This window comes from Vipera ursinii (assembly GCF_947247035.1).
Source record: "Vipera ursinii genome assembly, chromosome: 2".
Lineage (NCBI taxonomy): Eukaryota > Metazoa > Chordata > Lepidosauria > Squamata > Viperidae > Vipera > Vipera ursinii.
The window spans coordinates 40,233,475-40,259,982 of record NC_139513.1 but is presented as its reverse complement, the minus strand read 5'-3'; the positions used below and the strand labels follow the sequence as shown (position 1 = coordinate 40,259,982).

At 40.9% G+C, this 26,508-nt stretch overlaps 1 protein-coding gene across 1 annotated transcript in view; it reads left to right on the top strand.

The window, feature by feature from the left end:
* Nucleotides 1–1,159: 1,159 nt before the first annotated feature.
* The window catches only part of RYBP (RING1 and YY1 binding protein), a 57,248-nt gene continuing 31,899 nt past the window's right edge, over nucleotides 1,160–26,508 (top strand). The window contains exons 1-2 of the mRNA XM_083354316.1: nucleotides 1,160–1,724; nucleotides 2,860–2,985. Coding sequence (XP_083210442.1) covers nucleotides 1,693–1,724; nucleotides 2,860–2,985 — 158 coding nt within the window. The 5' untranslated portion in view covers nucleotides 1,160–1,692. The remainder of the gene's footprint in view (nucleotides 1,725–2,859; nucleotides 2,986–26,508) is intronic.

Here is a 26,508-nt window from a genome sequence, read left to right as displayed (position 1 = left end):
AAACTGATCAAAGAGAGAACCAACCTGGAATTAAGGACAAACTTCCTAACGGTGAGGACAATTAACCAGTGGAACAGCTTGCCTTCAGAAATCATGGGCACTCCATCACTGGAGGTTTTTAAGAAGAGACTGGACAGTCACTTGTCTGAGATGGTATAGGTCAGGGGTAGGCAACCTCGGCTCTTTTATGACTCGTGGACTTCAACTCCCAGAATTCCTGAGCCAGCATAGCTGGCTCAGGAATTCTAGGAGTTGAAGTCCACGAGTCATAAAAGAGCCGAGGTTGCCGACCCCTGGTATAGGTTCTCCTGATTGAGGGGGGGGCTGGACTAGAAGACCTCCCAAGTCCCTTCCTATCCTATCCTATCCTATCCTATCCTATCCTATCCTATCCTATCCTATCCTATCCTATCCTATCCTATCCTTCTACATGCATGATGCAATTCCCCTGACGGGGCGTGCATCCAGCGTATCAAGGACTGCTTGCAGAGTAACCTTGAATAATGCAGCTTCGCAGGTAATGACACAGGAAGAGCAAAGGTTGACACAATAGGAAAACGTGACTGAAAAGAAGACTCTAGACTAGAGGTTGTGGTACCGGTGGCTACCGAAGTGTATGTGAGTGTTGGCACGCACCACTCCTCCTTTTGGGGAGGTAGTTTCCAGAGAAGGCAAGGCAGAGTGATCACACACAGTCCCGGAGATCAAGGTGTGATGGTGGGCACGTCTTCTCTCCATTAAGGTTCCAGCGGGGCTAAAGAGGGGGGAAAAAAGGTTCCTCCTTCGGTCACGTTAATCCGTCGGCCGGGCCCCCCTTCCCCTCGCCTGGCACACGTGAGCGTCAGAGAGGGCACTGCTAGCCACGGCGCGAGCCAGGTGACAAGCTTTACGGGTTAAATCCGGGCTACCCGAGGCAGGCGGGCGACAGTTTGAGGCACCTTCGCGCGAGGGGGCGAGCAACTTCAGAGACGCGGCGGGCTCGTCCGCGTCCACTTCCGACCGACTCGCCGCACTTTTTCCCCCTTTGGAGGCGCAGACACACCAACGCGCCCGGCGCAGGGCAAGGCGAAGCGCGCGCCTCTCCCCCCCTCCCCCCCCGCCGCCGCTCCTACCACCCCCCACCACCACCACCACTTTCGCCGGGGGACGGGTCCGCACCGCAACCGGCCACCTTCTCGGCTCCCAGCGGCAGGCGGCTGAACCGAGGCGGGGTCACATGCTGGCCTTGTGGGTGGCCAGGCGCCGCCCAAACGACGACGACGACGCGCTCCTCTCGGTTCTCGCACGAAATCGGGGCGACCTGCCTTCCTCGCCGAGGGGAACCATTCGCCGCCGCCGCCGCCGCCGCGGCTGACGGCCTTGAGGGGGGGTGCGCGCGCGCGCGCGCGTGTGTGTGTTTGGGGCGGGGGGGGGGTCAACGTTCCCCTTCGCTCGCGCCAGCGGAGCCCAAGGCCGAGCTGCCCGGATTGGCCGGGGAGGGCCGCGAGCTCCGCCCGCTGTAGCCGTGCTTGCCTGGCTTGGAGGGAGGGGAGAAGAGCGGGGCTGCGCTCCCTGCGCTGCCTAGTCTGGAGCGGGAGCCTGGCAGCGGCAGGAGCGGCGGCAGCCGCCGGAGCCTGCTGGTCTGAGGAATCAGCCCCGTTGCCTTCCGCTCCGGGTGCGCGAGGCGAGGAGGGGGCCCGTCTCCACCGATCCATGACCATGGGCGACAAGAAGAGCCCGACCAGGTGAGAAGGGAAAGAAGTCGGGGCGCTCGGCGGAGCGGGCTAAAAAAAAAAAAGAGAGAGGGCTTCTCCTAAGATGGAGGGAATGTGGAAAGGGAATAGAAAGGAGTATGCGCGGGTGCCACCAGCTAGAGCACCCACCTCCGCCTTATGCTCTGGGGAGGCGCTGTGTGTGGGGACTAGGCCACAGAGTGGTAGTAGTGGTGGTGGTGGTGGTGGTGGTGGTGGTAATAGTAGTGGCAGAGGAGGGGGCTTTTAAGATGGAGGAAGTGGGTAAGGGAGAGAGCTTATTTGTTTGCCTGCCTGCCTCCCTTCCAGCCAGGTACAGAAAACTCCTTTTTCAATGGTGTTGGGTGGAGAGGAGGAGAAGCTGGAGCTCCTTGTGTGGTAAGACGTGGGGGGGAGGGGAGGGAGGCTACATTCTGTGCCCAGGGTGGCTCTTAAGATGGAGGGAGTGTGTAAAAGCAAAGCGGAGAGCAAATGTTTGTGTTCCTCTCTGTGTATGTGTGTGTGTCTGTGCCAGGGCTAATCTGGTGTTAGAGCAGCTATGGCGGCTCCTCACTCTCTTTCACACACATACATCTCCTCACACTGACTTCTTCCAGACAAAGGGAGATTTAACAAGGTAAAAGAGACAGACAGACAGACAGAGGGGGCGCATGGAGGGACACGCCTACAATCCTTTAAAGTACAATTAAGCTCCCCCTCCCCACAAAAAAGAGGGAGGGTTTCAAGCCCTCTCAGATGCCTTTCACCATCCTTCCTTTTTTTCCCTTCCCTTCTAGATTCACTGGCACTCCGTGTTGAGTGAAAATCGATTGTCTTGGAATTGAAGATTGAGAGGAAATGTTATCCTTTCCTCTCTCACTCAGGGGTATAGTAATGGGGGAAGGCAGAATATGTATCTGGTGAGAGTGAAGCACGGGGTGGTTCAGGTTTATAAATGTTTTGCACCTCTTCCTGCTTCCCCTCCCTTTTACCTCTTTCCAAAAATGTGATTACTTTTTTAGCCAGAGGAAAAGAAAAGAAGCAGGCAAGTAGAATGCAACATGAAATAGCCTTGGTTTATTATCTTGTTTCTGAGACGTTTTATTTCTTCTCTCCTTCTTTATCCTTCTTCGTATATGCACTTCTCAAGACCCAAAAGGCAAGCTAAACCTGTAGCTGATGAAGGTTTTTGGGATTGTAGTGTTTGCACCTTTAGAAACAGCGCTGAAGCCTTCAAATGCAGCATATGTGATGTCAGGAAAGGCACCTCTACAAGGTACATTGTCATATTGAAATATGAATATCTTTGTTCTTAATTGTAATAAAGTTGACTTGTTGATTTACCGTAGTGGTAGCAATGTGAAATAACTGGAAGAGAGAGTTTAAACTTGGCATTTTGTGTTGTGACCTTTCAGTAAAATTGAATATTTGTAAAGGTATAATGTTTGATTGTTAATATGGCCCATTTATAAATAAAAACTTACTGAGTATTTCTTGGATCATTTAGATATAATTGGAAGCTTGGGTTTTTCTGTGCCATTTTGGTTTCAGAGATGCTTCTGAATAAAATAAGAGGTGGTAAGAGAAAAGGGCATTAACATCAATTTATCAATATATTTGGATGTGGAATTACATAATCCAGTAAGAAGAGTGTAAACAATCAGATTTGTGTATGTGTTTTAAGTATACGGGATGCTTACCCTGTATCTTCCAGAATAGTATAAAGTATAAATATTAGATATAAAATATGATATTTACAACAGTGCTGTAGAAATAACAATAGATTTATGAGAACTTGGGTGTCTTTTCTCTTATTCTGATTGTTATCCAGATTGTTGGAAATTCTTTCAAAAGACTAAAGCTGTTATTGGTATTTCTTTCAGATAGTTAAGTTTAGAAGTTACCTATTCTGTATCTTCATAGTTTTTTTTAATGATGAAAGTATTGTCATATGTTTTTGCAGACGTTTGTTAATTATTTTCTATAGAAATAGTTATTTGAAATTTTAACTTGTAGGCAGTAGGTTATTTGGGGAGTTAAGTGACTTGGAACAGTTCAGAATATGTTCACAGTATTTGGATATTTACTTTAATCAAAATCCTACATGAGTGAAAACTTTCTGTGACATGAGGCCTTTTCTGGTGTCTTCTGAATACATTCCTGTAGATAATGTATTTATCTTTTATACTTTTCTAAACAGTACTGATTTAACCTTGTGAAAATAAGTATTGTAAAGAGACTTTAGTACTGTCACCGAATCCACCTGTAGCTCTTGTTTTCAAACCTGTTGATATTCATTTGTTTCTTTATTAGAATATTTTTAAGATTAGCATTTTAGACTGCATTTTTAGGGATAGACAACCAGCAGCTTTTGGATGGATATAGTCTGTGTTTATGTTTACACTGCATGATTGAGACAGCTTTACTCAATCAAGTAAATCAACTTTGTATGCTGGTACCACATGTCACAAGTTGTCTGGATCTCTTTCTTTTAGCTTTAGCTGCTATGAAGGAGGCTGGAAGGCTATTACTTTCAAATACAATTATTTTCTTATTCTCTACTCCCACCCTGCTTTGGACAATTGTTTCAGTTATGGTATGATATTATCTGGTTCTTCATGGTAGATTCTTATCCACCCTCACCTCTTTCTGCCTCTTTCATACATTCCTTGCAGGGCTGTGGAAGAGCCCACTGAAGAGATGGACAGGAGTTTTCCTAAGTTCTGTCTGGTTGGTCTTTGTCTCAGGAATAAAAAAGTTCAGCTAATTCCCCAGTAATTAGGTGTTTTTTATCAATAGAATAGTTGACTGGGGAATGAATATGTATTTTTTTTACAAATTTATATAGCTGCCCATCTCACACAGAGGATTCTGGATGACAAACAACAATAAAATGAAATAAAACAATATATAAAAATTAAAATACGATTCTTAATCATTTTTAAAAATGCAAACCATCAGATATAGGAAAGATAATAAATGAATAAAAGGGCCATCTAAAAATATCCCTCCTCCCCTGGGACCTCCAGCCTGATGACAAAGGCAGGTCTTGAGGGACTTGTGGAACATTAGCAGGATGAAGCTAACCTCATTTTGGGAGTGGGGGGGGCGGGGTGAGAGAAGATTTCAAAAGCAGACCCTACAACAGAGAAGGCTCGCCTTCTGGGACCACCAAATGTAATTTCCTAGCAGATGGGACACAAAACATGCCCTCTCTGCCAAGTCTAGTGGGACAAGCAGATGTAATTGGGGAGAGTCAGTTCCTCAAGTAACCCAGATAAATATAACTCAGATAAATATAGTCCATAATAAGATTGTATCTGTTAGGGGCAATATCTAACATCCTTTGGGTTAGTTAAATGAGTCATTTGTGCAGGGTACAGAATTCATGTGAAATACCCTTTCATTCCACGATTTATTCTGTGTGCTTTGGATATAGGACTACTGTGCTAACTTTCTCCATAGTTTTTTTTTAGGAACGTTATAAGTACTGTCTTAATTTATTTTAATGTTGGTAATCAGTTGTGATTTCTCTGTATATTAGATATACAGTGTTTGAGATTAATAATTGTAAGCCCTTTCTATAGGGCTGTGCAGACTTTATTATGGAGATTTCATTCCCATGAGCAATGGCATTTATAAAGTAAAACAAACTTCAAGCCCTCCCATATTATAGCTGATGAAATGTTTCCGTGAGATGCAGAAGTTGATCACCTCATCTGTATAACTACAGGACCTCTGTGTGTCTTTATTAGTATAATGCATTTACTATGTTTTTTGAAATAAAACAAATTTAAAGTAACATTATTTACAATGATATTCATGTTCTATATAATTCTAACTATCATAGAGTGAAACTGAATATGGCAAACAGTTTAAATAACAGTATGTATCTGAGCTTAAGATATGAGTTTTAAGTTGTGGCTTGGAATTATGAGTTACTGTATATGACGTAAGTTGTTTTCTAGGGGAATTTTATTTTTTTTTAATAGATACTTGAAGTACAAAATGCCACACTGGTTGGCTATTACTCAGAATATTTACATCTAATGCGACAGTTGGTTTGCATGTTTTCATACAGAAAACTTTCCTGATAAGATTATTTAAATCTAATTCAGCCTCTTTGTATTAATAGCAGTCTTTAACAAATTGAGTGATATTGATTGAGAGATAGGAAATTTAGACTTGTGAAATTGGATTGATGGAAACAGACTTTTCTATTCCTTTCCTCCAAAATTATTCAGAGAAGTTAACGTGACTTAATGTGTTTGATTAGGGACCCGCCTTTCTTACAGGCACCTCAAATAGTATGCATAGAATTCCCTTCTTGCACCTGTGCCTCCCTCCCCCCCCCCACTTGTTGATTATGCTGGAATTTTAAAAATCCCTGAAGATGGGGTAGTGATATTGTCCATTAATTGAGCTCTTTAGAAGAGATGCCTTGTATAGCATTGTGTAAATCATGTGTAGCATTTAGAAGAATGGGGATGTGTTGCGAATAAGTGGTGGACAAATGGCTTGTAGTTAAATCTGAATTGAACTTAGAGTTACTATTTGTATCTGGTAGTAACAGCAGCAGGAGATATGAATTAGAGCAGTCAGCTGTTCTAAAGAGTACATTAAACTACTTCTTATCCCATGTAATAATTTGTTGTGTTTTTACACTCCTTTAACAATAAGGAGGAATTAATGCAGGCTATGTATTGTAGACCAGGTCAGTTCAGTGTTGGTTTGCTATAGTTTTATATAATTTTGTATGCTTGCTTATAGATTTTGAACTGAGTTATGAGAGTTGTTAGCTTTTTCTACTACATTTTTGGTATGTTGATAAATTGATAAGTTGATAAATTGGTATTTATGACTAAATGTGAAAGTATTGCTTGTTTTTTTTTACTTAGGAAATTCTGCAGTGTTCTAATAAGTATTAGATAAAATAATGGTTTAAAATAAGGATTTGTTGTATTGATATGGGAAGGGAATATAATCATAATTTACAACTTTACAAGTTTCTGATCATCTTAGGCACTTTAAATATCAAACTTATTTAAATACTTCCATTCAAATATGTAAACGTGTTATTAATCTGAAACCAAAGATGAATTTTACATTTTCATTGTATTTTTAAAATACACAGTACAACAGCAGTGATACGTTAAAATGATAGCGATTGTCCTTATGAGAATAATTGTGAGTGGAATTCCTTTCACTAAGTGATGTAATTATAAAGCACAATGTCACATGACTACATTGCTTAGTGATGGCAATCCCAGACTCTCTGTTGTTATTATTACGCAAATTCTGTCAGTTGTTAGCTAAGGACCAACCCCAATATAAACCATTTTGAGCTTCGTTTTCTCCCCCCCCCCACGCCCCAAGCCTTGATAAGTAAGGGACTGCTTTCTCTTCAACTCGCCCATCTATCACCTACCCCCCTATCAACTCCCTCCCTCTGTCTGTTTGGCCATCTTGCATTCTGCCTTATGCCACAGCAAAGCCACGTGCACCCCTGGAAGCCTCATGTACCCTAGCCCACACCAGCCACATCACACAAAGTCCTAGTGGTGGCGCAGTGGTTAGAATACAGTACTGCAAGCTATTTCTGCTGATTGCAGTTTAGCTGTTCAAATTTCACCGGCTCAAAGTTGTTGACTCAGTCTTCCATTTTTCTGAGATCAGTAAAATGAGGACCCAGATTGTTAGGGGCAATAGGCTGACTCTGTAAACCGCTTAGAGAAGGCTGTAAACCATTGTGAAGAGGTATATAAGTCTAGGTGCTTTTGCTATAGTAGGAAGCTCTAGTAGTGCAGTGCGAAGCTGCTGAACCCTAGAAAGCCTCCACAGCATGGTGCAAACCTGCAACAACCTGGGAATCCCCAATAGCACAGCACAAAGATGTAATGCCCTTGGAAGCCCTAGTCCAGTACTAGCTGCAGTCGCCCTTGCCATCCTGAACACTAAGGTCTCTGCTGCCCTGGGCTTCACTGCTCCAACTGACTGACCTTTGATATCTTCTTACTCCTGCAGCTTGATGAGCCATGCCTTCCTTGGCCCAGGTCTTGCAAAGAAACCACCAGGCTCAACCTTCAGAAAGCCTCATATGAAGAGAGCCTTCTTTTATGCACCTTCTAGCCAGGTCCTTATTTCATGCCAGCATATGAAGCCTTCTTTTGCGCACCTGCCTTTTTAAAGGAAGGCACATGAAAGAAGACTCTTACCTGTGCCAGTGCAAAAGAAAGATTCTTCTAAGACAGGGGTGTCAAACTGCCGGCTCACGGGCCGGATACATCATAGCAAAACCGCACCCACCCCATTGCCGGCAATGGCAAAAATGTCGATAGGTCGTGACATGTCATGTGGCGTTGCGAGTTTGACACCCCTGTTCTAAGACAAACCTTGCTTTCACACTGGGGCGGCTGGGGCCTTCTTTTGTGCACCTGCTTTCCAAAGCTTCATGAGAAGGCTACATGCAATTTAAATAAGGCCACTTGCAATTTAGGAAAGGGCTCGGCACAGTTTTGGGAAGAAGGCCTGGGAAGCCAGCAGCTGCTTCACAAAGAAGCAGGCCAGGCATGTCTTGTCAGTAGTGGCAGGAAGAAAATGGTAAAGGACAGCTGGGAGTAGCAAGGCCTGCAAGGGCCACAGAGCCCATGAATGCAGAACAGCAAGGCTTCCAGAATCGGGAAGCACAGGGCAGCCAATGGGGCATATGTGTGGGGAGAGATAGGAAGGTGGGAAGAGTTAATTTTAATTTAATTTAATTTAATAACATTTATATACCGCCCTTCTCCCTGAGGACTCAGGGCGGTTCACAGGGCAGAATAAAATAGTGAATACAAACATTAAAAAAGATTAAACAAATTGCCCTAATTAAAACAGTATAAATACAACACTAAGTACCCCTGCCCCAGATTTTCGCCACTTAATAGCTGTAACTTCAGGTACATACTGCAAATTCTTCTGTTCAGAGCTGCCATAACTTCAAATGGTCTTTGAATGAATGGTCATAAGTAGAGGATTTCCTGTTAACAAGAGGAAAAAAAAAGAAAGCACCCGTGTTTCATAACTATTTTAAGTAATATTACAGGAACAGCTATATAAGTTAGGAACTACTTTGGATTTTGAAACTTCCAACAACAATTTTTAAAGCCCTTTCTATTTTTAAAAAATACTATGTAATGCTGAACGATCCAGGTTCACACGTTTGAATAATAGGAGCAAAGAATGTGGCTTGTGCAAGGAACAGCTCTTACTTCTGCTGTTAATGTTGTTTGGCACATGAGTGGATAACAGTAACATTTTTATTATGAAAACTGGTCTTTTGTTTATCTCTTTCAACAGTTTGTATCATTCAGTGTTCTTAACTAACATCAACTATGTCTAGAGAGATAAAACTGCTTGGAGAATGAGGAGAGGTGACTAATATTAAATGACCAGGCAACTGGGAAAATACGAAAGAGTGTGTGTGTGAAACAAACTTTTTATACATTTCCCCTATGACTTCATAATTATAGTTTCTGGATTCCCCTTCCATCTGGTGAACCATATTGTAATGCTAGACATTTCACCCTGCAAATTAACGTTGAATTAACAATACTTATATTTATGTTGGCTGGATTTAGTTATTGTTTGTAAATAATATTTTTCTGTTATGCTACTACAACTAGGAAAGATTTTTTGCTTTGTACTTATATATTTGTTTATACACAAAGAGACATATACAAAACTTAATAGCAGTTTGTTTTGAATAAATTGATTTAATGCAGTATTTTTATGCTTGTATTGTATTATGCTTGGAAAATGGTAACCTTGAGCATAAGCAGTATAATATAGTGAATGAATTAAGATCATTATTAGCACTGATTACAACTTTCCTAGAGACGTGTGAAAAGTCTATATTTTTAATGGATTGTTGCATAGTATTTTGACAAGTCCCATATGCTGGTTTCAAAGTACAAGATAAAATTAATAATCCTACTCATTTAGATAGTTTCATCATTATATAGTATAAGAAACAATGGGGAGACTTCTCTAGAACCTTAGAGGACAAATTCATTAATTGAGATCAGGCTAGAAACAAAAGGAAACACTGAATGGCTATTTGTTAGTCACATGCCTCCTTCTTGTTCTCTGAATCTTGAAGGCAGAGTGCTTCCCAACAGATGCTTTAGCTTCAGGAGTTAAGAAACTATCCACATGAAGCTATTCAGCTAATCTCCACTGATAATTCAGAAAGCAGAAGCTGATGGCATTGTTCAAAATTGAAACATCAACTCAGTATGTGTCACAGGAATTGCTGTAAAATTATCTAAAATTTATTATAGAGGAAAACAATTTAGTTTAAGGAAAGTTTATTTTACAGGTGGTGGATAAATTGAGTAGTGTTGTTTATAAGTAAAAAAAAGTTTGGGAAAGATGGAAGAAATAATTTAATAGTATATAAATTGGAGTTTTTTCCATATTGGGCATCATTCCATTTTTTGATTGTGGTCTTCAGTTTGTCATACAAAAACCAGTATGTCCTTAACACCAAGCAAACTTTCATACTCTATCTTTAAGTGGACTTATCACTTTTGGATTTAGTTATAGACTAAGTATTTATACAGGATCACATGATCCCCTTTTGTGACCTTCTGACAAGAAAAGTCAATGGGAAAGCCCAATTCACTTGACAAACGATGTTACTAACTTAACAACTGCAGTGATTCACTTAGCAACTGTGGCAAGCAAAGTTGTAACATGAGGCTAAACTCACTTAACAAATGTCTCATTAAACAACAGAAATTTTGGGCTCAGTTGTAAGTTGAGGACCACCTGTATTTAGTGAAGCAATCATGAAAATAAAAGTTCAGTGGACTTAAAATTAGCATAATGGAGAAGCATGTGAATTAAAATATAAAGTCTGTGCATTTTTTAAGAAGTAAACTTTAGTCAAGAATTTGTCAGGCACAAAGGATTAAGACCATACAAGTTAAGTTGACATTCAAAAGATTTATTGCTTTAAGCCTGTACACAAGAATCTAGCCAACTTAAAGTTCAGTACTAAATTGGCTGCAGATAAGGGCCAACAGAATTCAAGAGGTTGAACTTGGAACACTTGCAGCAACATAAGAATTCTAAGCTGATGGCGTGCTTAGAGCTCTGCCTGCTCTTCTACAGAATTAAATCTATGTTGAATTCTTTGCAGATTTAATTTTTTATGTTTTTTTTAAAAAAAACAACTAAACTAAATGTAAGCACATTTTCTTCATGTTTCTTTCACATGAAACATGTTTCCACAACTTAAATAAACATATATCTCCTATCTCCTGGATGCTATCTCTATGTCTTCATCATAAAGTGCTTCTTTATATAAGAAAGATATTTATGGGAACATTTGGAAGAGGAAGAAAAAATACAATTTTTGCTGATTTTTATAACATCTAAAAGGACTGCACCGCTGTGCCCTAAAGATTAATAGACTAGAATGTATTAAAACCTACACAACGCTCTTAATAGTAAAAGTGTTGCTTTGAAAATGTCCCCTTCAGATTACGCTAAAAGTATTTCAAAATGTTCCCAGGAGTTGTTCTGTGCTTATATTTACTCTGAATTTATGCATAGGTACATATCTATTATGCCATTCCTTTTTGGAATAAGCAGCATTATATAAAGTGGAGAAGAAGAGTAACTAATAAGAAAAAGGAAATTAAAGGCAGAAAATAACAGAAAAGGGAATAAATTTAATTTGAGTTTATACCTCCCAATATCTTTTCATCCTGGCTTCCACCACATCTGTTCGTACCCAGACATTGTCTTTTATACTTGAAACTTCTTCTCTTTGTCTTTCTTTTTGAGGATGTAATTAACTCCATCCAATCATACCTTTTTCAATCTTCCCCTTTTTTCTCAATCCACTTCCCCCCCATGTTTTTGGTATATAAATGTTGTCTATCTGTACGTTACTGTATCTTTGGGGAATCTAAATAGAATTTCATGTGATTTCTTTATAGGAAGAAGAAACTAGCCAGGTGATCTTAAAGCAGTAGTCTTAGACTGGGTCATTTGATTGGGAAACTGTTTTCTTTAGGCTTAGTTGTACGTCTCTTTTTCTTTATAGGAAGAAGAAATCAGCCAAGTGACCTGAAAGTAGTAGTCTTAGACTGGGTCGTTTGATTGGAAAGCTATTTATTTTTATTTAGACTTAGTTTTTGTAAGTCTGTTTTTTTCAGCTAAAAGATGATGAAACTCAGCAATCTACTTCATGGGCTTGTAAGTGATTCCGTATGTCATTGGGTCTCTTGAAAAATGTAGGTCATTTGGAAAAGTGTATATTTCTTCCATAATGAGGAACTTTTGACCTATGATAAAATGTCATAAGTTAGGTATGCAGGTTCCATTCATTCTAAATAACAGTTTTGTAATATATAACAAATAAAAACAATTTCATTTTTAAAAGAAGGCATATTTTAGAAAACAATTGGTTTGAATTTTGCTGAATAATAAACAAAAATATCAATTTAACGTTTACCAGAATAGCTGAGAAAAAAAATGATGTGGCTATAAGATTGTAATATAGAAACTTGATTATATGATTGTGTGCTTGCTATATTATCACAAATTTGTTTAGCAAATAAATTCATTTATAATGTGTGATATTTCAAAGCAAGTTTCTAAGAAGATATAAAATAATCAAAATGGTATTAAAATAGAAGCAAAAATTCTGATATCAACAAAGCCTCCCTCCTAGAAAGTTGTTCAGAAAGCATTCTTTTGAATGTTACAAAACAGTTCATTTGTGCAAATATTTTTGTTATATAAAGTACCCAGAGTTATCTGAAGTTGAACATTCTTTAAATCTATGCAAATAAATCAATAAAGATGGCAGTAGGCAAAAACTCTTCAGTCATGGCCCTCACCTGCCTATCCAGCAATACCCATGAGTCTAGGAAGATCTTTGTTGTCTCAGGAAAAATGTTACCCCTTGGTGTACAAATAACTTGATCTTGCTTGGGTTCAGTTTCAGCCTGTTTCTTCGCAACCAGATCCTAAAAGTCTCCACACCTGGTACAAGTTTTTGACTGTATCTATTGCATCCTGGGGTCATGATGCAGCATTTTGATGATGCTATACCCTGAACCTAGAGATGTCCTCTCCCAGAGCCTATATGAAGATGTTTTAACACAGAGGGAAGAGAATTAACTACGGAGAAACCAGTGGTGGGATTCAAATACGAGAACAACTGGTTCTCTGTGTGGATGCCGCTTCTGGAAGTCCATTCTGGGCCTGGGCAACAAAAAATTAGCTACCGTTTCTACCAAAGTGGTGTGAACCGGCTGAATCCCACCACTGGGAGAAACATATTGAAGGCCATTGAACTACCTTTCCTGTTCCCAAGCATAGTACCCCAATCCCCAACCTCTGCAAGTGACATAGAAGAATTCCATGTTTGAGAATAACAAAGGCTACCAAGACTTCTGAAAAGAATAAAATGGGCATATTTCTCCCCTCCATGTCTTAACAAACAATTTATTATCATGAAGCCACATCTGTTTCATGCACAAACCTGAACCCTGATTAAAAAGTATTCAGATAACCCATTTTCTTTAGGATACTTTGTAGTTGTCTTCTGTATCTTTGACTTACGATCATTCACTTAACGGTTTGAATGAAAAGGTGCTTGTCTGTTTGTAAAGCACTTCTGATCATTACAGAATGTTGGACGCACATCCCCAACAGTCATGTAATTGTGATCGAGGTGCTTGTTGATACTTTTAACCAATTGCCAAATGACCCTCAGTCATATGATTGCCATTTGTGTTCTTCTTTGCCAGCTTTCCAAAACATCAGTGGAGAAGCTGACATGGAAAGCTGCAGAGTGCTGCCACCTGCTGAGGGGACTCCTATCTGGGCACTGATTGATGATTGATACACTTCCCTACCAAAGGATTTTAGCTCTGTTCCTATTTGCATGGAACTGAAATCCTTCATGTCTAATTGCACAGAATTGGAATCCTTTGGCAGGGAGCTCTTTCAGCCAGCCTTCAGAGACCAAAGGGATTCCCTCTTGGATTTTGTCAGGAAGAACTTTCAGCTCCTGAGTGGGGAGGCAGTAGAGTAAGGCAAAGAATATGGGATGCCTTTGCAGGCAGCATCTGAGTGTCACTTTGTTCAGGGGCTGAAAATCTGCTTGGATTATGGCGGGAAGGATTTTCAGCTCCTGAGGAGAAAGGTGCTATTGTGTGGCTTGTGCCAGTCCTCCGAGTGTCTTCCCTACCCCACTAAGGCACTCCATATTCCTTATCTGGGTTTTTATCTGCTTAACAACCTGTGAGATCACTTAACAACCACAACTGGGAGTTCCAAGATTGCAGTCACATGATGTCTTGCCCAATCACTCATGAGCTGTGGTTGTAAGTCAAGGATTATTTGTATTCCTTTAACAAGGGAAGGTTGTTGACAGAGTAATATTTGTCTAACACAGCAGGGTCCAGGAATGTCTTTTTAAGGAGCAGACATAATAACAACCTCTTTCAGAGCAGCACCCCCATCCATGGTAACACATTGATTATTTACTCAGTCCCGCTGACTGTACCAGATACAATTTTCCACAGAGGAGCATAGATATTGTTCACAAGTGCTGGGAGACACAATAGCAAGCACCCTATTGCTTCATGAGTCTGCTGGTCAGAAGAAACTCCATATAACATAACAAAATATTGTCCCAATTTCCCTACCTATGAAGAGTTGGACACTGATGAATCTCAGTGGCTTACTCATCAAAGTTCTGTGCAAAATGGTTGAAACTGCCAGGGAGTAAATCTACCAATAACCCTGCCCCACATAAGCAGGTTATAACTCTAAACAAGCCAGTTAAAAACCTTCTGATGCAATAAGGGGGAAAATGTAAGAGCATTTTACTTTTCTTACTGCCACAATGTAGGCTGAAACTTAAGTTTACTGCAAGTCGTCTTCTAGCAGTGATCCAGGCATCACTTTTGCCACTTCCCAAAGTTCTCAGTGAATCGAGGATTAAACTAGGATAAATGAATAGAGAAAGCCAGGATGTAGGATAACAAGGTGATTTGGAAAAATATAAGAGTTATTGCTTATTCCAAGGGCTAGGCTTAAAAAAATAGGATATGTATATTATCAGGACTGAGTTGTGCTTCTCTCTTGAGTAATAAATTCCCAGCTTGTTGGTGCTGGTTTCAGCATTGACTTTGGGCAGCATTACATAAATGACAGGAAGGGCATTTTATTAGCTTTGATTGATAAATCAGATGGTCCTCATTTTCTGGAAGCAGAGACTTAGTGTTTGTGAAGTTTCTACTTGCAATCCTAAGAATAGAATACTGCAATTATTATTCATGTGGTAGCTCTTGAAGACACAGTTTGTTAATAGAAACGATACAGAGTGGAGATACCACATTAGCCTTTGTTGTAACAGTAGCACTGGTTACTGGCTGCTTTCTAACACCACAGCTCAAATGAACTGATTTTTTTCCTGTCTTGCTTTTTTAAGATTCAGCATTCACAACCATAGGTAGATGCAGGGAACACAACAGAGTGGACTAACCTACGTTTGGTTGCCAGGCTGATGTCCTTGCTTTTCCATATTCGGCTCATATTTATCATTGCTGTGCAACCCAGTACAATCTGACATTTTATTTCTGGGCTGCATTCACTGTCAATTTCTATTTTGATGTTTCCATTCCTTGCAGTAGTCATGAGCTTAGTCTTTTTAATGTTCAGAAAGAGATCAAAGTTTTCTCTTTCTTCTTTGATTTTCTTGATCAGATATTCTAGGTTTTCCTTGGTATTCTGAGAGGAGAGTTGCATCATCAGAAGTTGTTGATTTATGTCCTCCCTTTTATTCAGGAGTTCAAAGTAGCATCTTCAGTTCTCTCTTCTATTTTTTTCTTCACATAAACTTATGAGATAGTTTGAGTTGAGAGAGAGAAAATCATTGTATTAAGTCACACAGTGTTGAAGGTAGACTAGAACTTTTCTACTAATAATTGTTCTGATATTAATCAATGCTTTACTATATAAGAACTTTGTCTACTTATTTGTAATCTGAACATTTTGTGGGCAAGAAAACCAATGTCAAGGGCTAGGCCTAGAACAGTTTGCCATTGGAGTTCAAGCTGTATATTTCAGATAATAGTTTAAGGAAAGTTAAACTGTTATTCTTTCTCAAGCTATTTAGAATTTTTAAAAAGTGTTTAGTATCTCTTAATCGTACTTTAATAGCTTGTTACTTGTATCAATATTTGTAAGTCATTCAGAGTGATAAAGGTAGGTTGCAGTCAATACTGCAACGATCCTGGCTGAAGCCATTTTTGCTTCATTTTCGGTTGCCACAATACTGGGAGGTGGGGAGAGTGGTTTTAAGATTAGACTAAACAGAAGATGGTAGAGGACAGGAAGGCCTGGAGGAACGTTGTCCATAGGGTCACGATGGGTCGGACACAACTGCGCAGCTAACAACAAAACAATAAGTTGTCCCGTGGGAACCAAGGTCATTGCTGCCTGACTTTTGGCAGGCTGAGCCTTCCGTTACAATGTCTGCCAAAGTATTCTATTGGGGAATGTGGTTAATGACATTGTGCTGGGGTGGGAAGTTCAACTTTGTAACATTGTAACACTTGGGAGGGAATTCCAGACTTGGTTTCACTTTTGACTCTGCCAATACTTTGTAGCCAATAAATACGTTCTTTAAGGAAACCTATTGCTTTAGAGTTCTGCTTTTACTGGTCTCATCTATTGGAACCATGACATTAAACCAAGTCTCTTTAAAATTTTAAAACTTGGAGTCCTGAGCCCCAGTTTCCTACCTAACCCTTTTAGGAGGATGACAAAGACTCAGGGAAGATAACAAGATAGAGAAGAAGGGGGAGTCGGCCACTAGCCTTGGCACGACATCAGCTGATGGAATGCAGGCTACAGCCCAGGCGGAGAGTGCAGCCCCTGCAGCTGGAGCAAAGCCGAAAGCCCGGGCGATCCCATCGGAGAGGCTGACGCAGCAAGAAGGAGTACTGACCCTCAGAGGGAATTGGCAATCGGATGCTGCTCTGCAGCAGAAAAGCATCTTTAAGGCTTTGGAGGCTGAATTCCCATTGATCTTATCCCACGGCTTCATTCATCTATGTTGAGGGCGAAGTGGCCAGCTGGATGGGATAAATCAGGGGAGTGGAGGTATCTGATTGCCATCCACAGTCTTTCTGTCAGAATGCCTGAGGGCGATGTTTAACCGATTCAAGAAGGGAGAAGTGGAGCCAGTTGCCCGCCAGGTGATTTCCAGTGGATGAGGTGACAGGCGGTCCCATAGCGATGGCTCGTTCTGCCTCCCCGCTGCCTAGACTAGCCTTAATATCGAGCCCAGTGTACTGGTGGAGCCCCAAGCAAGACCGACGCCCTGCCAGCCCAAGGGCCCAGCCAAGGGGTTTCCAGGGATGGGCCCTTCCATGACCCCAGCGGCCAGGCATACAGCAAGCTTACTGGGGGCAATGGCCTATGGACCCGCCCCCCATCAAACCCATGTTTTATGGGGACCCCGAGAAGCTGTCTTCCTGAATGAGGTGTGGACTCACCTGAATCATTATGCACATGCTTACCCGGACGGGGCCAGAATGGTTGATGCCATAGCAGTGAACCTGGAAGGGGAAGCTGCCAAATGGGTGACCAGCCTACACGATAAGCAGGCACCAGAACTGTGGGACATCAATCTGTTTATGGGCGAACTGAAAGTCAGATTCGAAGACGAATCACAAGCCCTGCAAGCTGAAAAGGACATCCATAATTTGAAGCAGAAGGGCCGGCCAGCGAAACAGTATATAAGGGAATTCCGAAAGGTGGCTGGACAAATCAGGCAGTGGTCTGAGCAATCACTGATTGACACTTCAAGGCAGACTTACACTGTGAATTATTCCATGCATGGACCTACAGGGGGATACCTGACCAGTTCTTTGAATGGTACCGCCTGGCTATAACCTTAGACATAAAGCTGGACCGTTACCAAAGACCACAGCATTAGGATCCAGACCAAGGCAAACCCAAGAAAGATGTCAGGTGTCCCAATGCTCCTCACCTGCCACAGCCTCTGGCTTTTCTTGATCAGGGATCCAGTAGGTACTCTAGAAAAGCCAGCTTGATGTCTAAGGTTATAGCCAGGCGGTACCATTCGCGGAGCTGGTCAGGGACACCAAGCAGCTGATTATCCAGTCCCATTTCCTTCAACTAAGAGCGTGCCTACTGCCTCCACAAAACCCCAAAGAAAACCTCAGACACTGCAAGAGAAGTCAAATTGGGCTAGCCAGGAGCAAGCTGCACAAGTTACTTCTCCTCCCCAGGGGAAACATGAGACCCTGGCTGAACACTTGTCTACGCCTGCCCCTTATGATAGCAGTGATGAGAAGATGACCCAATGGTGAATCAGCCTGTGCCACCTTTTGCCAACTCTGTGAAGCTCTTAGTCCCTAAAACAGGAGCCCAGATGGACTTGCATGTTTTAATTGACTCAGGCTGCACCAGATACCTAATCAACCTCCCCAGAGTGCTTAAGCTAGGCATTTGTGCCAAATTATTGCTCGTAGCTATGAGGTTTGAACAAGCAGATGGATCTCTTATAAGGGGAGCTCCTGCCACTCATCTAACCAAACCAATGTGCCTGGAGATAGGAGAACATTGGCAACTCATCCGTTTCATAGTGGTCCCAAAAATGACCGAGGCTGTAATTTTGGGATTAGCTTGGCTTGATAAGTGGCAGCTTATGATGTGGTGGGAAAATGGAGAAAGGACCTTAAAATTGGCTTAAGGGACCTTTGCCTCCCACCCCAGTCAGCAGCACCCATGGGGCTACAACAAATGAGGACCACGGGCAGTCCCTTGAGACCCTGAAATCCGTCATAGACTCCCTGCCTGGGATACAGCTCATCCCAAGCGAATATTGAGACTTAGCTGAGCATTCAGCGAGAAGGAATGTGACATCTTCCTCCCCCCTTAACCCCGAATGTCTGACTGCGCCATTGAGGTTTTGCCGGGAGCCAAACTTCCCAAGACCAAAATGTACTCTATGACCCCCGGGAGTAGAAAGAGCTGAGAGAATGAATACATTGATACGAACTTAGCCAGGGGATTCATTCAGCCAGCTAAATCCCATATAGCTGCCCTTGTGCTCTTCAAAGAGAAGAAAGATGAATCACTGAGGCTGTGTGTGGATTTTAAAGGGTTAAATGCTGTCAGCGTGGAGAGCCATTTTTGCTTCATTTTCAGTTGCCACAGTACTGGTGGGGAGGTGTGAGCAGTTTTAAGGTTAGACTAAACCAGGGGTCAGCAACCCAAAACAGCAAAAGAGCCACTCGGAACCGGTTCCGTCATACATACAAAAAAGTTGGAGCCGCAAAATGTGCGCGCGCATGTGGGCACGCATGCGCATACGCAGAACAAGCAAAAATACACCACCCATACGCCCGCACCGCATCCTGAGCTGCACGCACCTGTCACTACCCAGTGCCGCCAGCTTACGCGGGGGGGAGGGACGGACTCGCAGGCGACGGGCACTGGGTTGCGGCGGCGCCTTCAGCCAGGGCACCGCCGGAGCCACCCGAGCGCCCTCCCCCTCTCCCGGTACCTCCAAACCTCTGCGTTCGATGAATGCAGCAGCTCTTCAAACGTGGAGGCGGAGGTTTGGGGAGCTGCGCAGCTCTCCAAACCGCCGCCGCCCTGTTTGCAGAGCTGCTGCATTCCTCCGCGTTTGAAAGAAACACGGACGAATGCAGCAGCTGTGCAAAGAGGACGGTAGCAGTTTCGAGAGTGCGTGCGCGCCTCTCCAAACTGCCGCCGTCCCATTTGGAGACCTGCCACGTTCGTTCATGTTTGACGAGCGCGGCAGACCTCCAAATGGGACAGTGGCGGTTTGGAGAGGTGCGCGCGCACCTCTCGGAACGGGTAGTGCCACTCCATTTGGAGAGGTGCGTGCGCACCACTGCCCGTTCGAAGAGGTGCGCACGCAACGGGCGACTGGGAGCTACAGGAGATGGGTCAAAGAGCCGCATGCGGCTCCGGAGCCGCGGGTTGCCGACCTGTGGACTAAACAATGAATTGTCCCATTATTGCTGCCTAGGGTGCTGGGGTGGGAAGTTCAACTTTGTAACTTTATAAAGCTTGGGAGGGAACTCCAGGCTTGGTTTCACTTTTGACTGTGCCAATACTTTGTAGCCAATAAATACGTTCTTTAAGGAAACCTATTGCTTTGGAGTTCTGCTTTTACCGGTCTCATCTATCGGAACCATGACAGTAGATATGTCATAATTTTAAGTGAATAAATGGCACAGCAAGAAAGCTTCAGGCTAGATGTGAGCATGTTCCATATCTTAAAATCACTTTCCTGGATAGGTAAATACAAGATTTGATGTACCCAAAGCAATTTTTAACATAATTGTGTTCTGAGGCTATCATGCTTGATGATTTTATTAAAAGAATCTATTGCTTATTTTGAAAGGCATATGTATATGATATGTCACAGTGCTTAATTTAACATGTAACATTCTGTAAATTGACTAATGCCTCTTGAATGTTGTGTAAATAGGGAACCCAATACTGCCAGAAGTGTTGTCCTCAGGCCTTATTTGGAAATACATTTGGATGTATTGAGATTTTAATTTTCATGGCTATGTCTCTAGAATAGGGATTTGACTCTTGTTCGATAGAAATGTCCAAAATAGCTTGCAGTCTTGCATGAATAATAAAATTTCTTTCTGTTGTTGCTTGTATGATAACACCCAATTCAAATGAAATTTCCTGACAGAACAATTAATCAGTGGAACAACCTGCCTCCAGAAGCTGTGAATGCTCCAACACTGGAAGTTTTTAAGAAAAGACTGGACAGCCATTTGTCTGAAATGGTATAAGGTTTCCTGCCTGAGCAGGCGGTTGGACTAGATGACCTCCAAGGTCCCTTCCAACTTTTTTTTTTATTATTATTATTATTATTATTATTATTATTATTATTATTATTATTATTATTATTATTATACACACACAGTTATAAACTTACCTAATGTAAATATTCAAGTATATAGATATTAATTTCTAATAATTTATAAAGCTATTCTTTTTATCTGTTGTATTTTATATAAATAAATGCCATATTTCATTATACTTGTCCATACAAAACCTATATAGAAAATCTGTTCATAGGTGGCAAGTGTGATCAGGTTTTCAATCCACTGAATGAACAGGTCCAAACATTTTATCTTTCCAATGTTGCAATATCACGTTTTTTAGCCTTAGTAAGAGCGCAGAGAATCCATTTACATTGTCTAGTTTCAAATTCCATGTAATATATATATAATCCAAAAGAATATTGTCCTCTAAAAAAATTATCTTTTGTCCAGCAGACATCTTTATATCCACAAAATTCTGTAGGATTTTTTTCCCAGGTAAAATTTTTGTAAGGTCCTGCCTCAGCTAGTGCTCCCAAGAAGGTAGAACTCTTGAAACAGGTATTGTTTCAAACAGGAACTTTTATTGAGAGTCAGTGAAAGCAGAAAGAAAAGGCAAGATCTAAAGAATTCCCACGCAGAACGCCACATTAACACATCCCTTTTAAAGCCCTTCCCTAGAGGCCAACTATCCAGTTCGTTTCCAGCCAATCCACAGGTGCAAAGTTGTTACGGGAACCAGAGCGATAAGAGACGGTTCCCAGGCATAACCTTGCCTTTACAACAGAGTGGAGATAAGATAGATGGCCCCTGGCCCATTCCTTCCACTTCTTCACACCAAAAGGATACATCAAAGACAGAATAAAGTAAAGGAAATGCATCCGCTAGCCCCCTCCCAAACAGGTGAAACCTCCCCTCTCCCACTAGAATGGCAGAGTCCTCCCTGAAAAGGTGAAACAGAGGGAATCTGACAATTGCTGTAAACTTGGAATGTGGGTTAGTAGAGAATCTTAAGAATTCAGTGTCTATTTCCTGTTGATTGTATCCTTAAAAATATATTCAGGTGGAACCTATAGCTGTAATTTAGTTGGAGTTCAACAAATTTAAGTTCCACTAGAGCCATAAGTTGAGGCTAAAGGTAAAGGTTCCTCATGTCCAGTCATGTCTGACTCTAGGGGATGGTGCTTATTTATCTCCGTTTCTTAGCTGAGGGAGCCAACATTCGTAGACACTTCCATGGTCATGTGGCCAGTGTGACTATACACCAAGGCGCATGGAATGCTGTTACCTTCCCAACCAAGTGGTACATATTTATCCACTTATTTTAGAACTGCTAGGTAGGCAGGAGCTGGGGCAAGGATGGGAGATCACCCCATGTGATTAGTCAAATGTTTCTAGACTAATTTTATTTTTTTTTAAAAAAAACTCCTTAATAAATTGTGGAAATGTTTTGTCATGCACCTTATGACATATTTATTAGCCAGCTAGTTAAATATTGGAAGGCATGATATTTAGGTGGATATTATAGAAAGCTATGTAGATAGCTTTGAGAGAAATACTCAGAACCTATTCCAAAAAACCCAAAAGAACAGAACTATATTGCTTGGGCCTTGAGAAAATAGGTAATATTATGAAGAGACTCAGGCTGGGTCCTTCATACACCTTACCGATGTATAAGAGAAATGCAAAAACATAGATTTGCAAGATTATGTTAATATAAACCTCAGTTTGGGTCTTCTTGGGGGACTGTTTCTTGATCAAATCTTGAAAGACTGACAAGTACCTAGCAAATTTGAAAAGTATCCAAAAAGTGGTAATCAGTGGCTCCTCATGAAAATAATGAGGGTTATAAAGAGGGGTGCCAAAATGATTGGTATTAGATCAATTGCTCTTCAATGCTCTCGTTAATGATTTGGATGAAGAGGTGGAGGGAATGTTTAGTAAATACTCATAGTTTAAAAATACAATCAAATGCCTAGTACTTTAGAAGGTAAAAAAAGATGAAGACAGAAGTAAAAGTGATACTGAATAATGAGTTAATACTACCAGTAAGAAATTTAACAAAGACAAAAACTGAATTCTTCACTTAGGGAACAAAAGTCAAATGCACAGATATAAAATAAGGATATAGTATTACAGTCTTGAAATAGTAACTGATTTAAAATTGAATACAAGTGGTCCTTAGTTAACAACTACTCTTTTAGTAACCATTCAAACTTGGTGTTAAACAAGTGGTAGTTGTGAATGATGCTGGAAGTTCTGGTCATTGCAGAACTCTTGCAACCACATGACAATGTTTTGGATGCTTGGCAATGGCCCTAGATGTCTGATCATCACAGCATCCCATGGAAACATGATCGCAATTTGCAACCTTTCCTGCCAGCTTCCCACAACCAAAGTCCCTGGGCTGGCAGACAGAGTTGCAGTCATGTAAGGTTCTTTCTTGATGACCTGCTTAACAAAGAAATATTTAAAGAAGATGTTCAGAGTATTGAGCCCTGTGGAAAAAAGATTTAAAAGAGTTTATATATATATATATGAAGAGCTTCTTAATATTTTTCCTAGAGGTTAAAAAGCCCAAGTATTAATAGTAAGATCATTTGATCATTCTAGGACAGGGGTAGGCAACCTTGGCTCTTTTATGACTTGTGGACTTGAACTCCCAGAATTCCTGAGCCATTGTGAAGTTCAAAGAAACTTCTATAAAGTGTTTTAAAAAGATCAAAATTATTTGTGGAACTCCTTGCAATGTTTTACTTGTTTCTTGTGTTGTTTTGTCTGGACTTATGTGGGGGTTTTTCATATTATGTATTCTTTTAAAATTATAAACTCTCTTTTTGGAATCAAGCAACCTCAAAAACTAATAAATAAATAAGAATTATCTAGGGCTACTTTGCAGCTCTGGAAAAAAAATGTAAGTGCACCTGACTTTGTTACAGTCTTTTTCCACAAGTAACCAAATACTAGGTAAACTAAAGTTTGACTTGTATTTGTTCTATTATGGATTTTCTGGGAATAAAATTTTTGTCTCAGTCAGCTCAGTAGCCAAATTCTTTTAATTCCTATATTTCAGTGCTTTCCCTTTCTGGTTTCCTGGTATATTCTCAGCAGAAATTAAAGGGACTGATGAGAAAGAATAGGGAAATAGTAAAGAGAGAGAGAGAGAGAGAGAGAGAGAGAGAGAGAGAGAGAGAGAGAGAGAGAGAGAGAGAGAGAGAGAGAATATGAATATAGAAAGGATAAAATTAAGGATTTTCTAAAATGTAATTCTGTTCATATCTATTAGTATCTGAACATCTTTGTAAATGCTCCTTTTAAAAATATTCCAGTAGATTAAAATATAGTAAGCCTGTGAAGTACTTATTCAAATTAGGAATATAAAGAGAGAACTTTATGGAAAACTGAAATGTTTAATTCTTCCTCTGCTTTCCTAATATACTGGCAGCTGTTCCACATATGGTTTGGTGCTTAACTGAAAACAAATCTTCAGGAAATGTTAAGAGATTTATGATGTTCTAGGTCCCCTATGCTAGGAGAGTTCTTCAAAATGTGAATTTCTTAATGTATTGAAATTATGAGAGAGGAATTTGTTCTGGAATCTATACTGATTAACCCCAGTTAAAGGGAGAGGTTATACTAATAGGTGCATTAAAAACTGAGTTTTGTCTTCTACCCCAAGACATTTTCCAAACCCAGCCATGTGATTTCTATTAAAAAGTTTTCCCTATGTATATCATTTAATTATATTTGCTAAGGTAATAAATATTCTTTTGAGACGTAGAAAAGCTTCAAAAACAGGCTTACTCATGACATGAACAAAAGATGTGGTTTGCTAAATTATTACCTGTTTTATGAGGAAATATGATGCTGCTGCACAGGAGAAAAAGAAATCATTACTTTCTACCTTTCATTACAGTAGCTTTTCCTAAACTCCTAATCTCATATTTTCTTCTGATTCATGGGAAGTATACGTTGACTATTAAGATACAGGATCCTGATTGAATCTTTACTGACATCGGATAGTATTTTAAATGGTAGGAGTCCATTAGTTGTTACATTCACACTGGTGATTATCAATATATCTAAGCCATCTTTGAGTCTGCCTTAACCTACCCCAGCTACTGCATGTAAGCAAGTTGAATATCTGTATATTGCCAAATCAGTTTGAAGCTAGTCTTCTTACAGCAAGATGACACCAAACATAGTTATAAAACATATGTAGTTATTATCTCTGCATTCTGACAACCAACCACATTCTAACAAATTAGGGTACCTTTATTATGGTGGGCCTTATGTCAGTTCTCTATAAAGTCACATGTTGTATGGATCTAGCTCTCTTAAGAACTGTCTGACATAGTATACTCTGACCTGCACTGGACTGCTTCCATTTTTGTAATGCAGTGCTTGAGGTTCCCTCTCTTTTGGATCATATGTTTGTATACTTGAGGACACTTCCTCATGATTTTAGCAACTTGAGCCAATTCTGTGGGTGGCAGTGTAGGTTGGTAGGGAGGCTAGATTGTTGTCAGTCTCTTTTTCCTTAAAATAAATTTTGGGGTAGTCTGGAGTGAGTTAGCAGCTTTCATCTAAATACTGTAGGTAAGATAATACTTCATTATTATTTAATAAATTAGTTTTTATATCAGAGTCTGGTGGAGATGAGACATGTTCTTGCCTTTGAAGAATATACCACTTTAGTTATTGGAGCCTGTTGTATGTCTTAGCCTACAGGAGTAATTTTCCCCTCTTGGTACTATATTGAACAAGTTGATAAATTATAAAGGGAGTCTTTGACTTACGACCACAATTGAGCCCAAATCTTCTGTTGCTAAGCAAGACAGGTGTTAAATGAGGGTTGCCCCATTTTGCAACCTTCCTTACCACACTTGTTAAGTGAATCATTGCTGTTGTTAAATTAGTAACCAGGTGTTAAGTGAATCTGATTCCTGGCACACAGTCTATTTAAAGGGATAGACAGCAGAGTTTAGTTCTTTTGAAGCACTCTAGCTATACACTTAATAGAAGATCTTGCATTGTTAGATGTTATGGGATGGCAACTTCTAATACCAGGAGTTGTTTCAGCTTGAATAATCAAGTTTATCAAGTTTAGACTGGATGTTTTATGGAATCTGTAAGTAGATCATTGTCTCCTAATGTTTTTAGAATGGTCTCAGAGGAGTGATTATTCTTGGTCCTTCCTTTCTAATTCCATTCATTATTTTATGGCTGATGGAAACTCGGAGTACAACAAATGTTGAATGACGTGGAGATGGGTTCCGCTTTAAGCAGTGGAACAGGTTGCCTCCTGGAGTTGTGGGTGCTCCATCATTGGAAATTTTCAGGTAAAGATTGGTGATCCATTTGAGATGGTATGAGGACTCCTGCTTTAATCAGGTAGTTGGACTAGAATAGGGATGGGCAACTATGGCCCTTTTATGACTTGTAGACTCCCAGAATTCCTGAGCCAGCCATGTCAGAATAGAAGATCAAGCCCTCTGATACTATGAACCTACTTTGGAGAAAAAATAGAACCTTCTTTCTCTAGGTATCAAGCTTATTACTAAATAAAGGAATTGTCTGAGAAGTGTGGTATGATAAGAAAGGGACATTTTTTGTTGTTGTTTCCCTACCTTATTTTGTTCCCACATTTTTCCTCACAATCAAACACAAGGCCTGTGGGCCAAATCCGGCTCGTGATTGGCTGGTATTTGGCCCACAGGGATGCCCCGGAGATGGCGAGGGACTGGCCCCCACCACCCTGGCCCTGCACAGCCCAGTAGCCCCCAAGGTGTGTGCACAGGAACCATTGAGCATGCAGGGGCCGACGTCCGGCACGAGGGGTTGCATAGCCTGCTGTGAATATCGGGCCGGCCCTC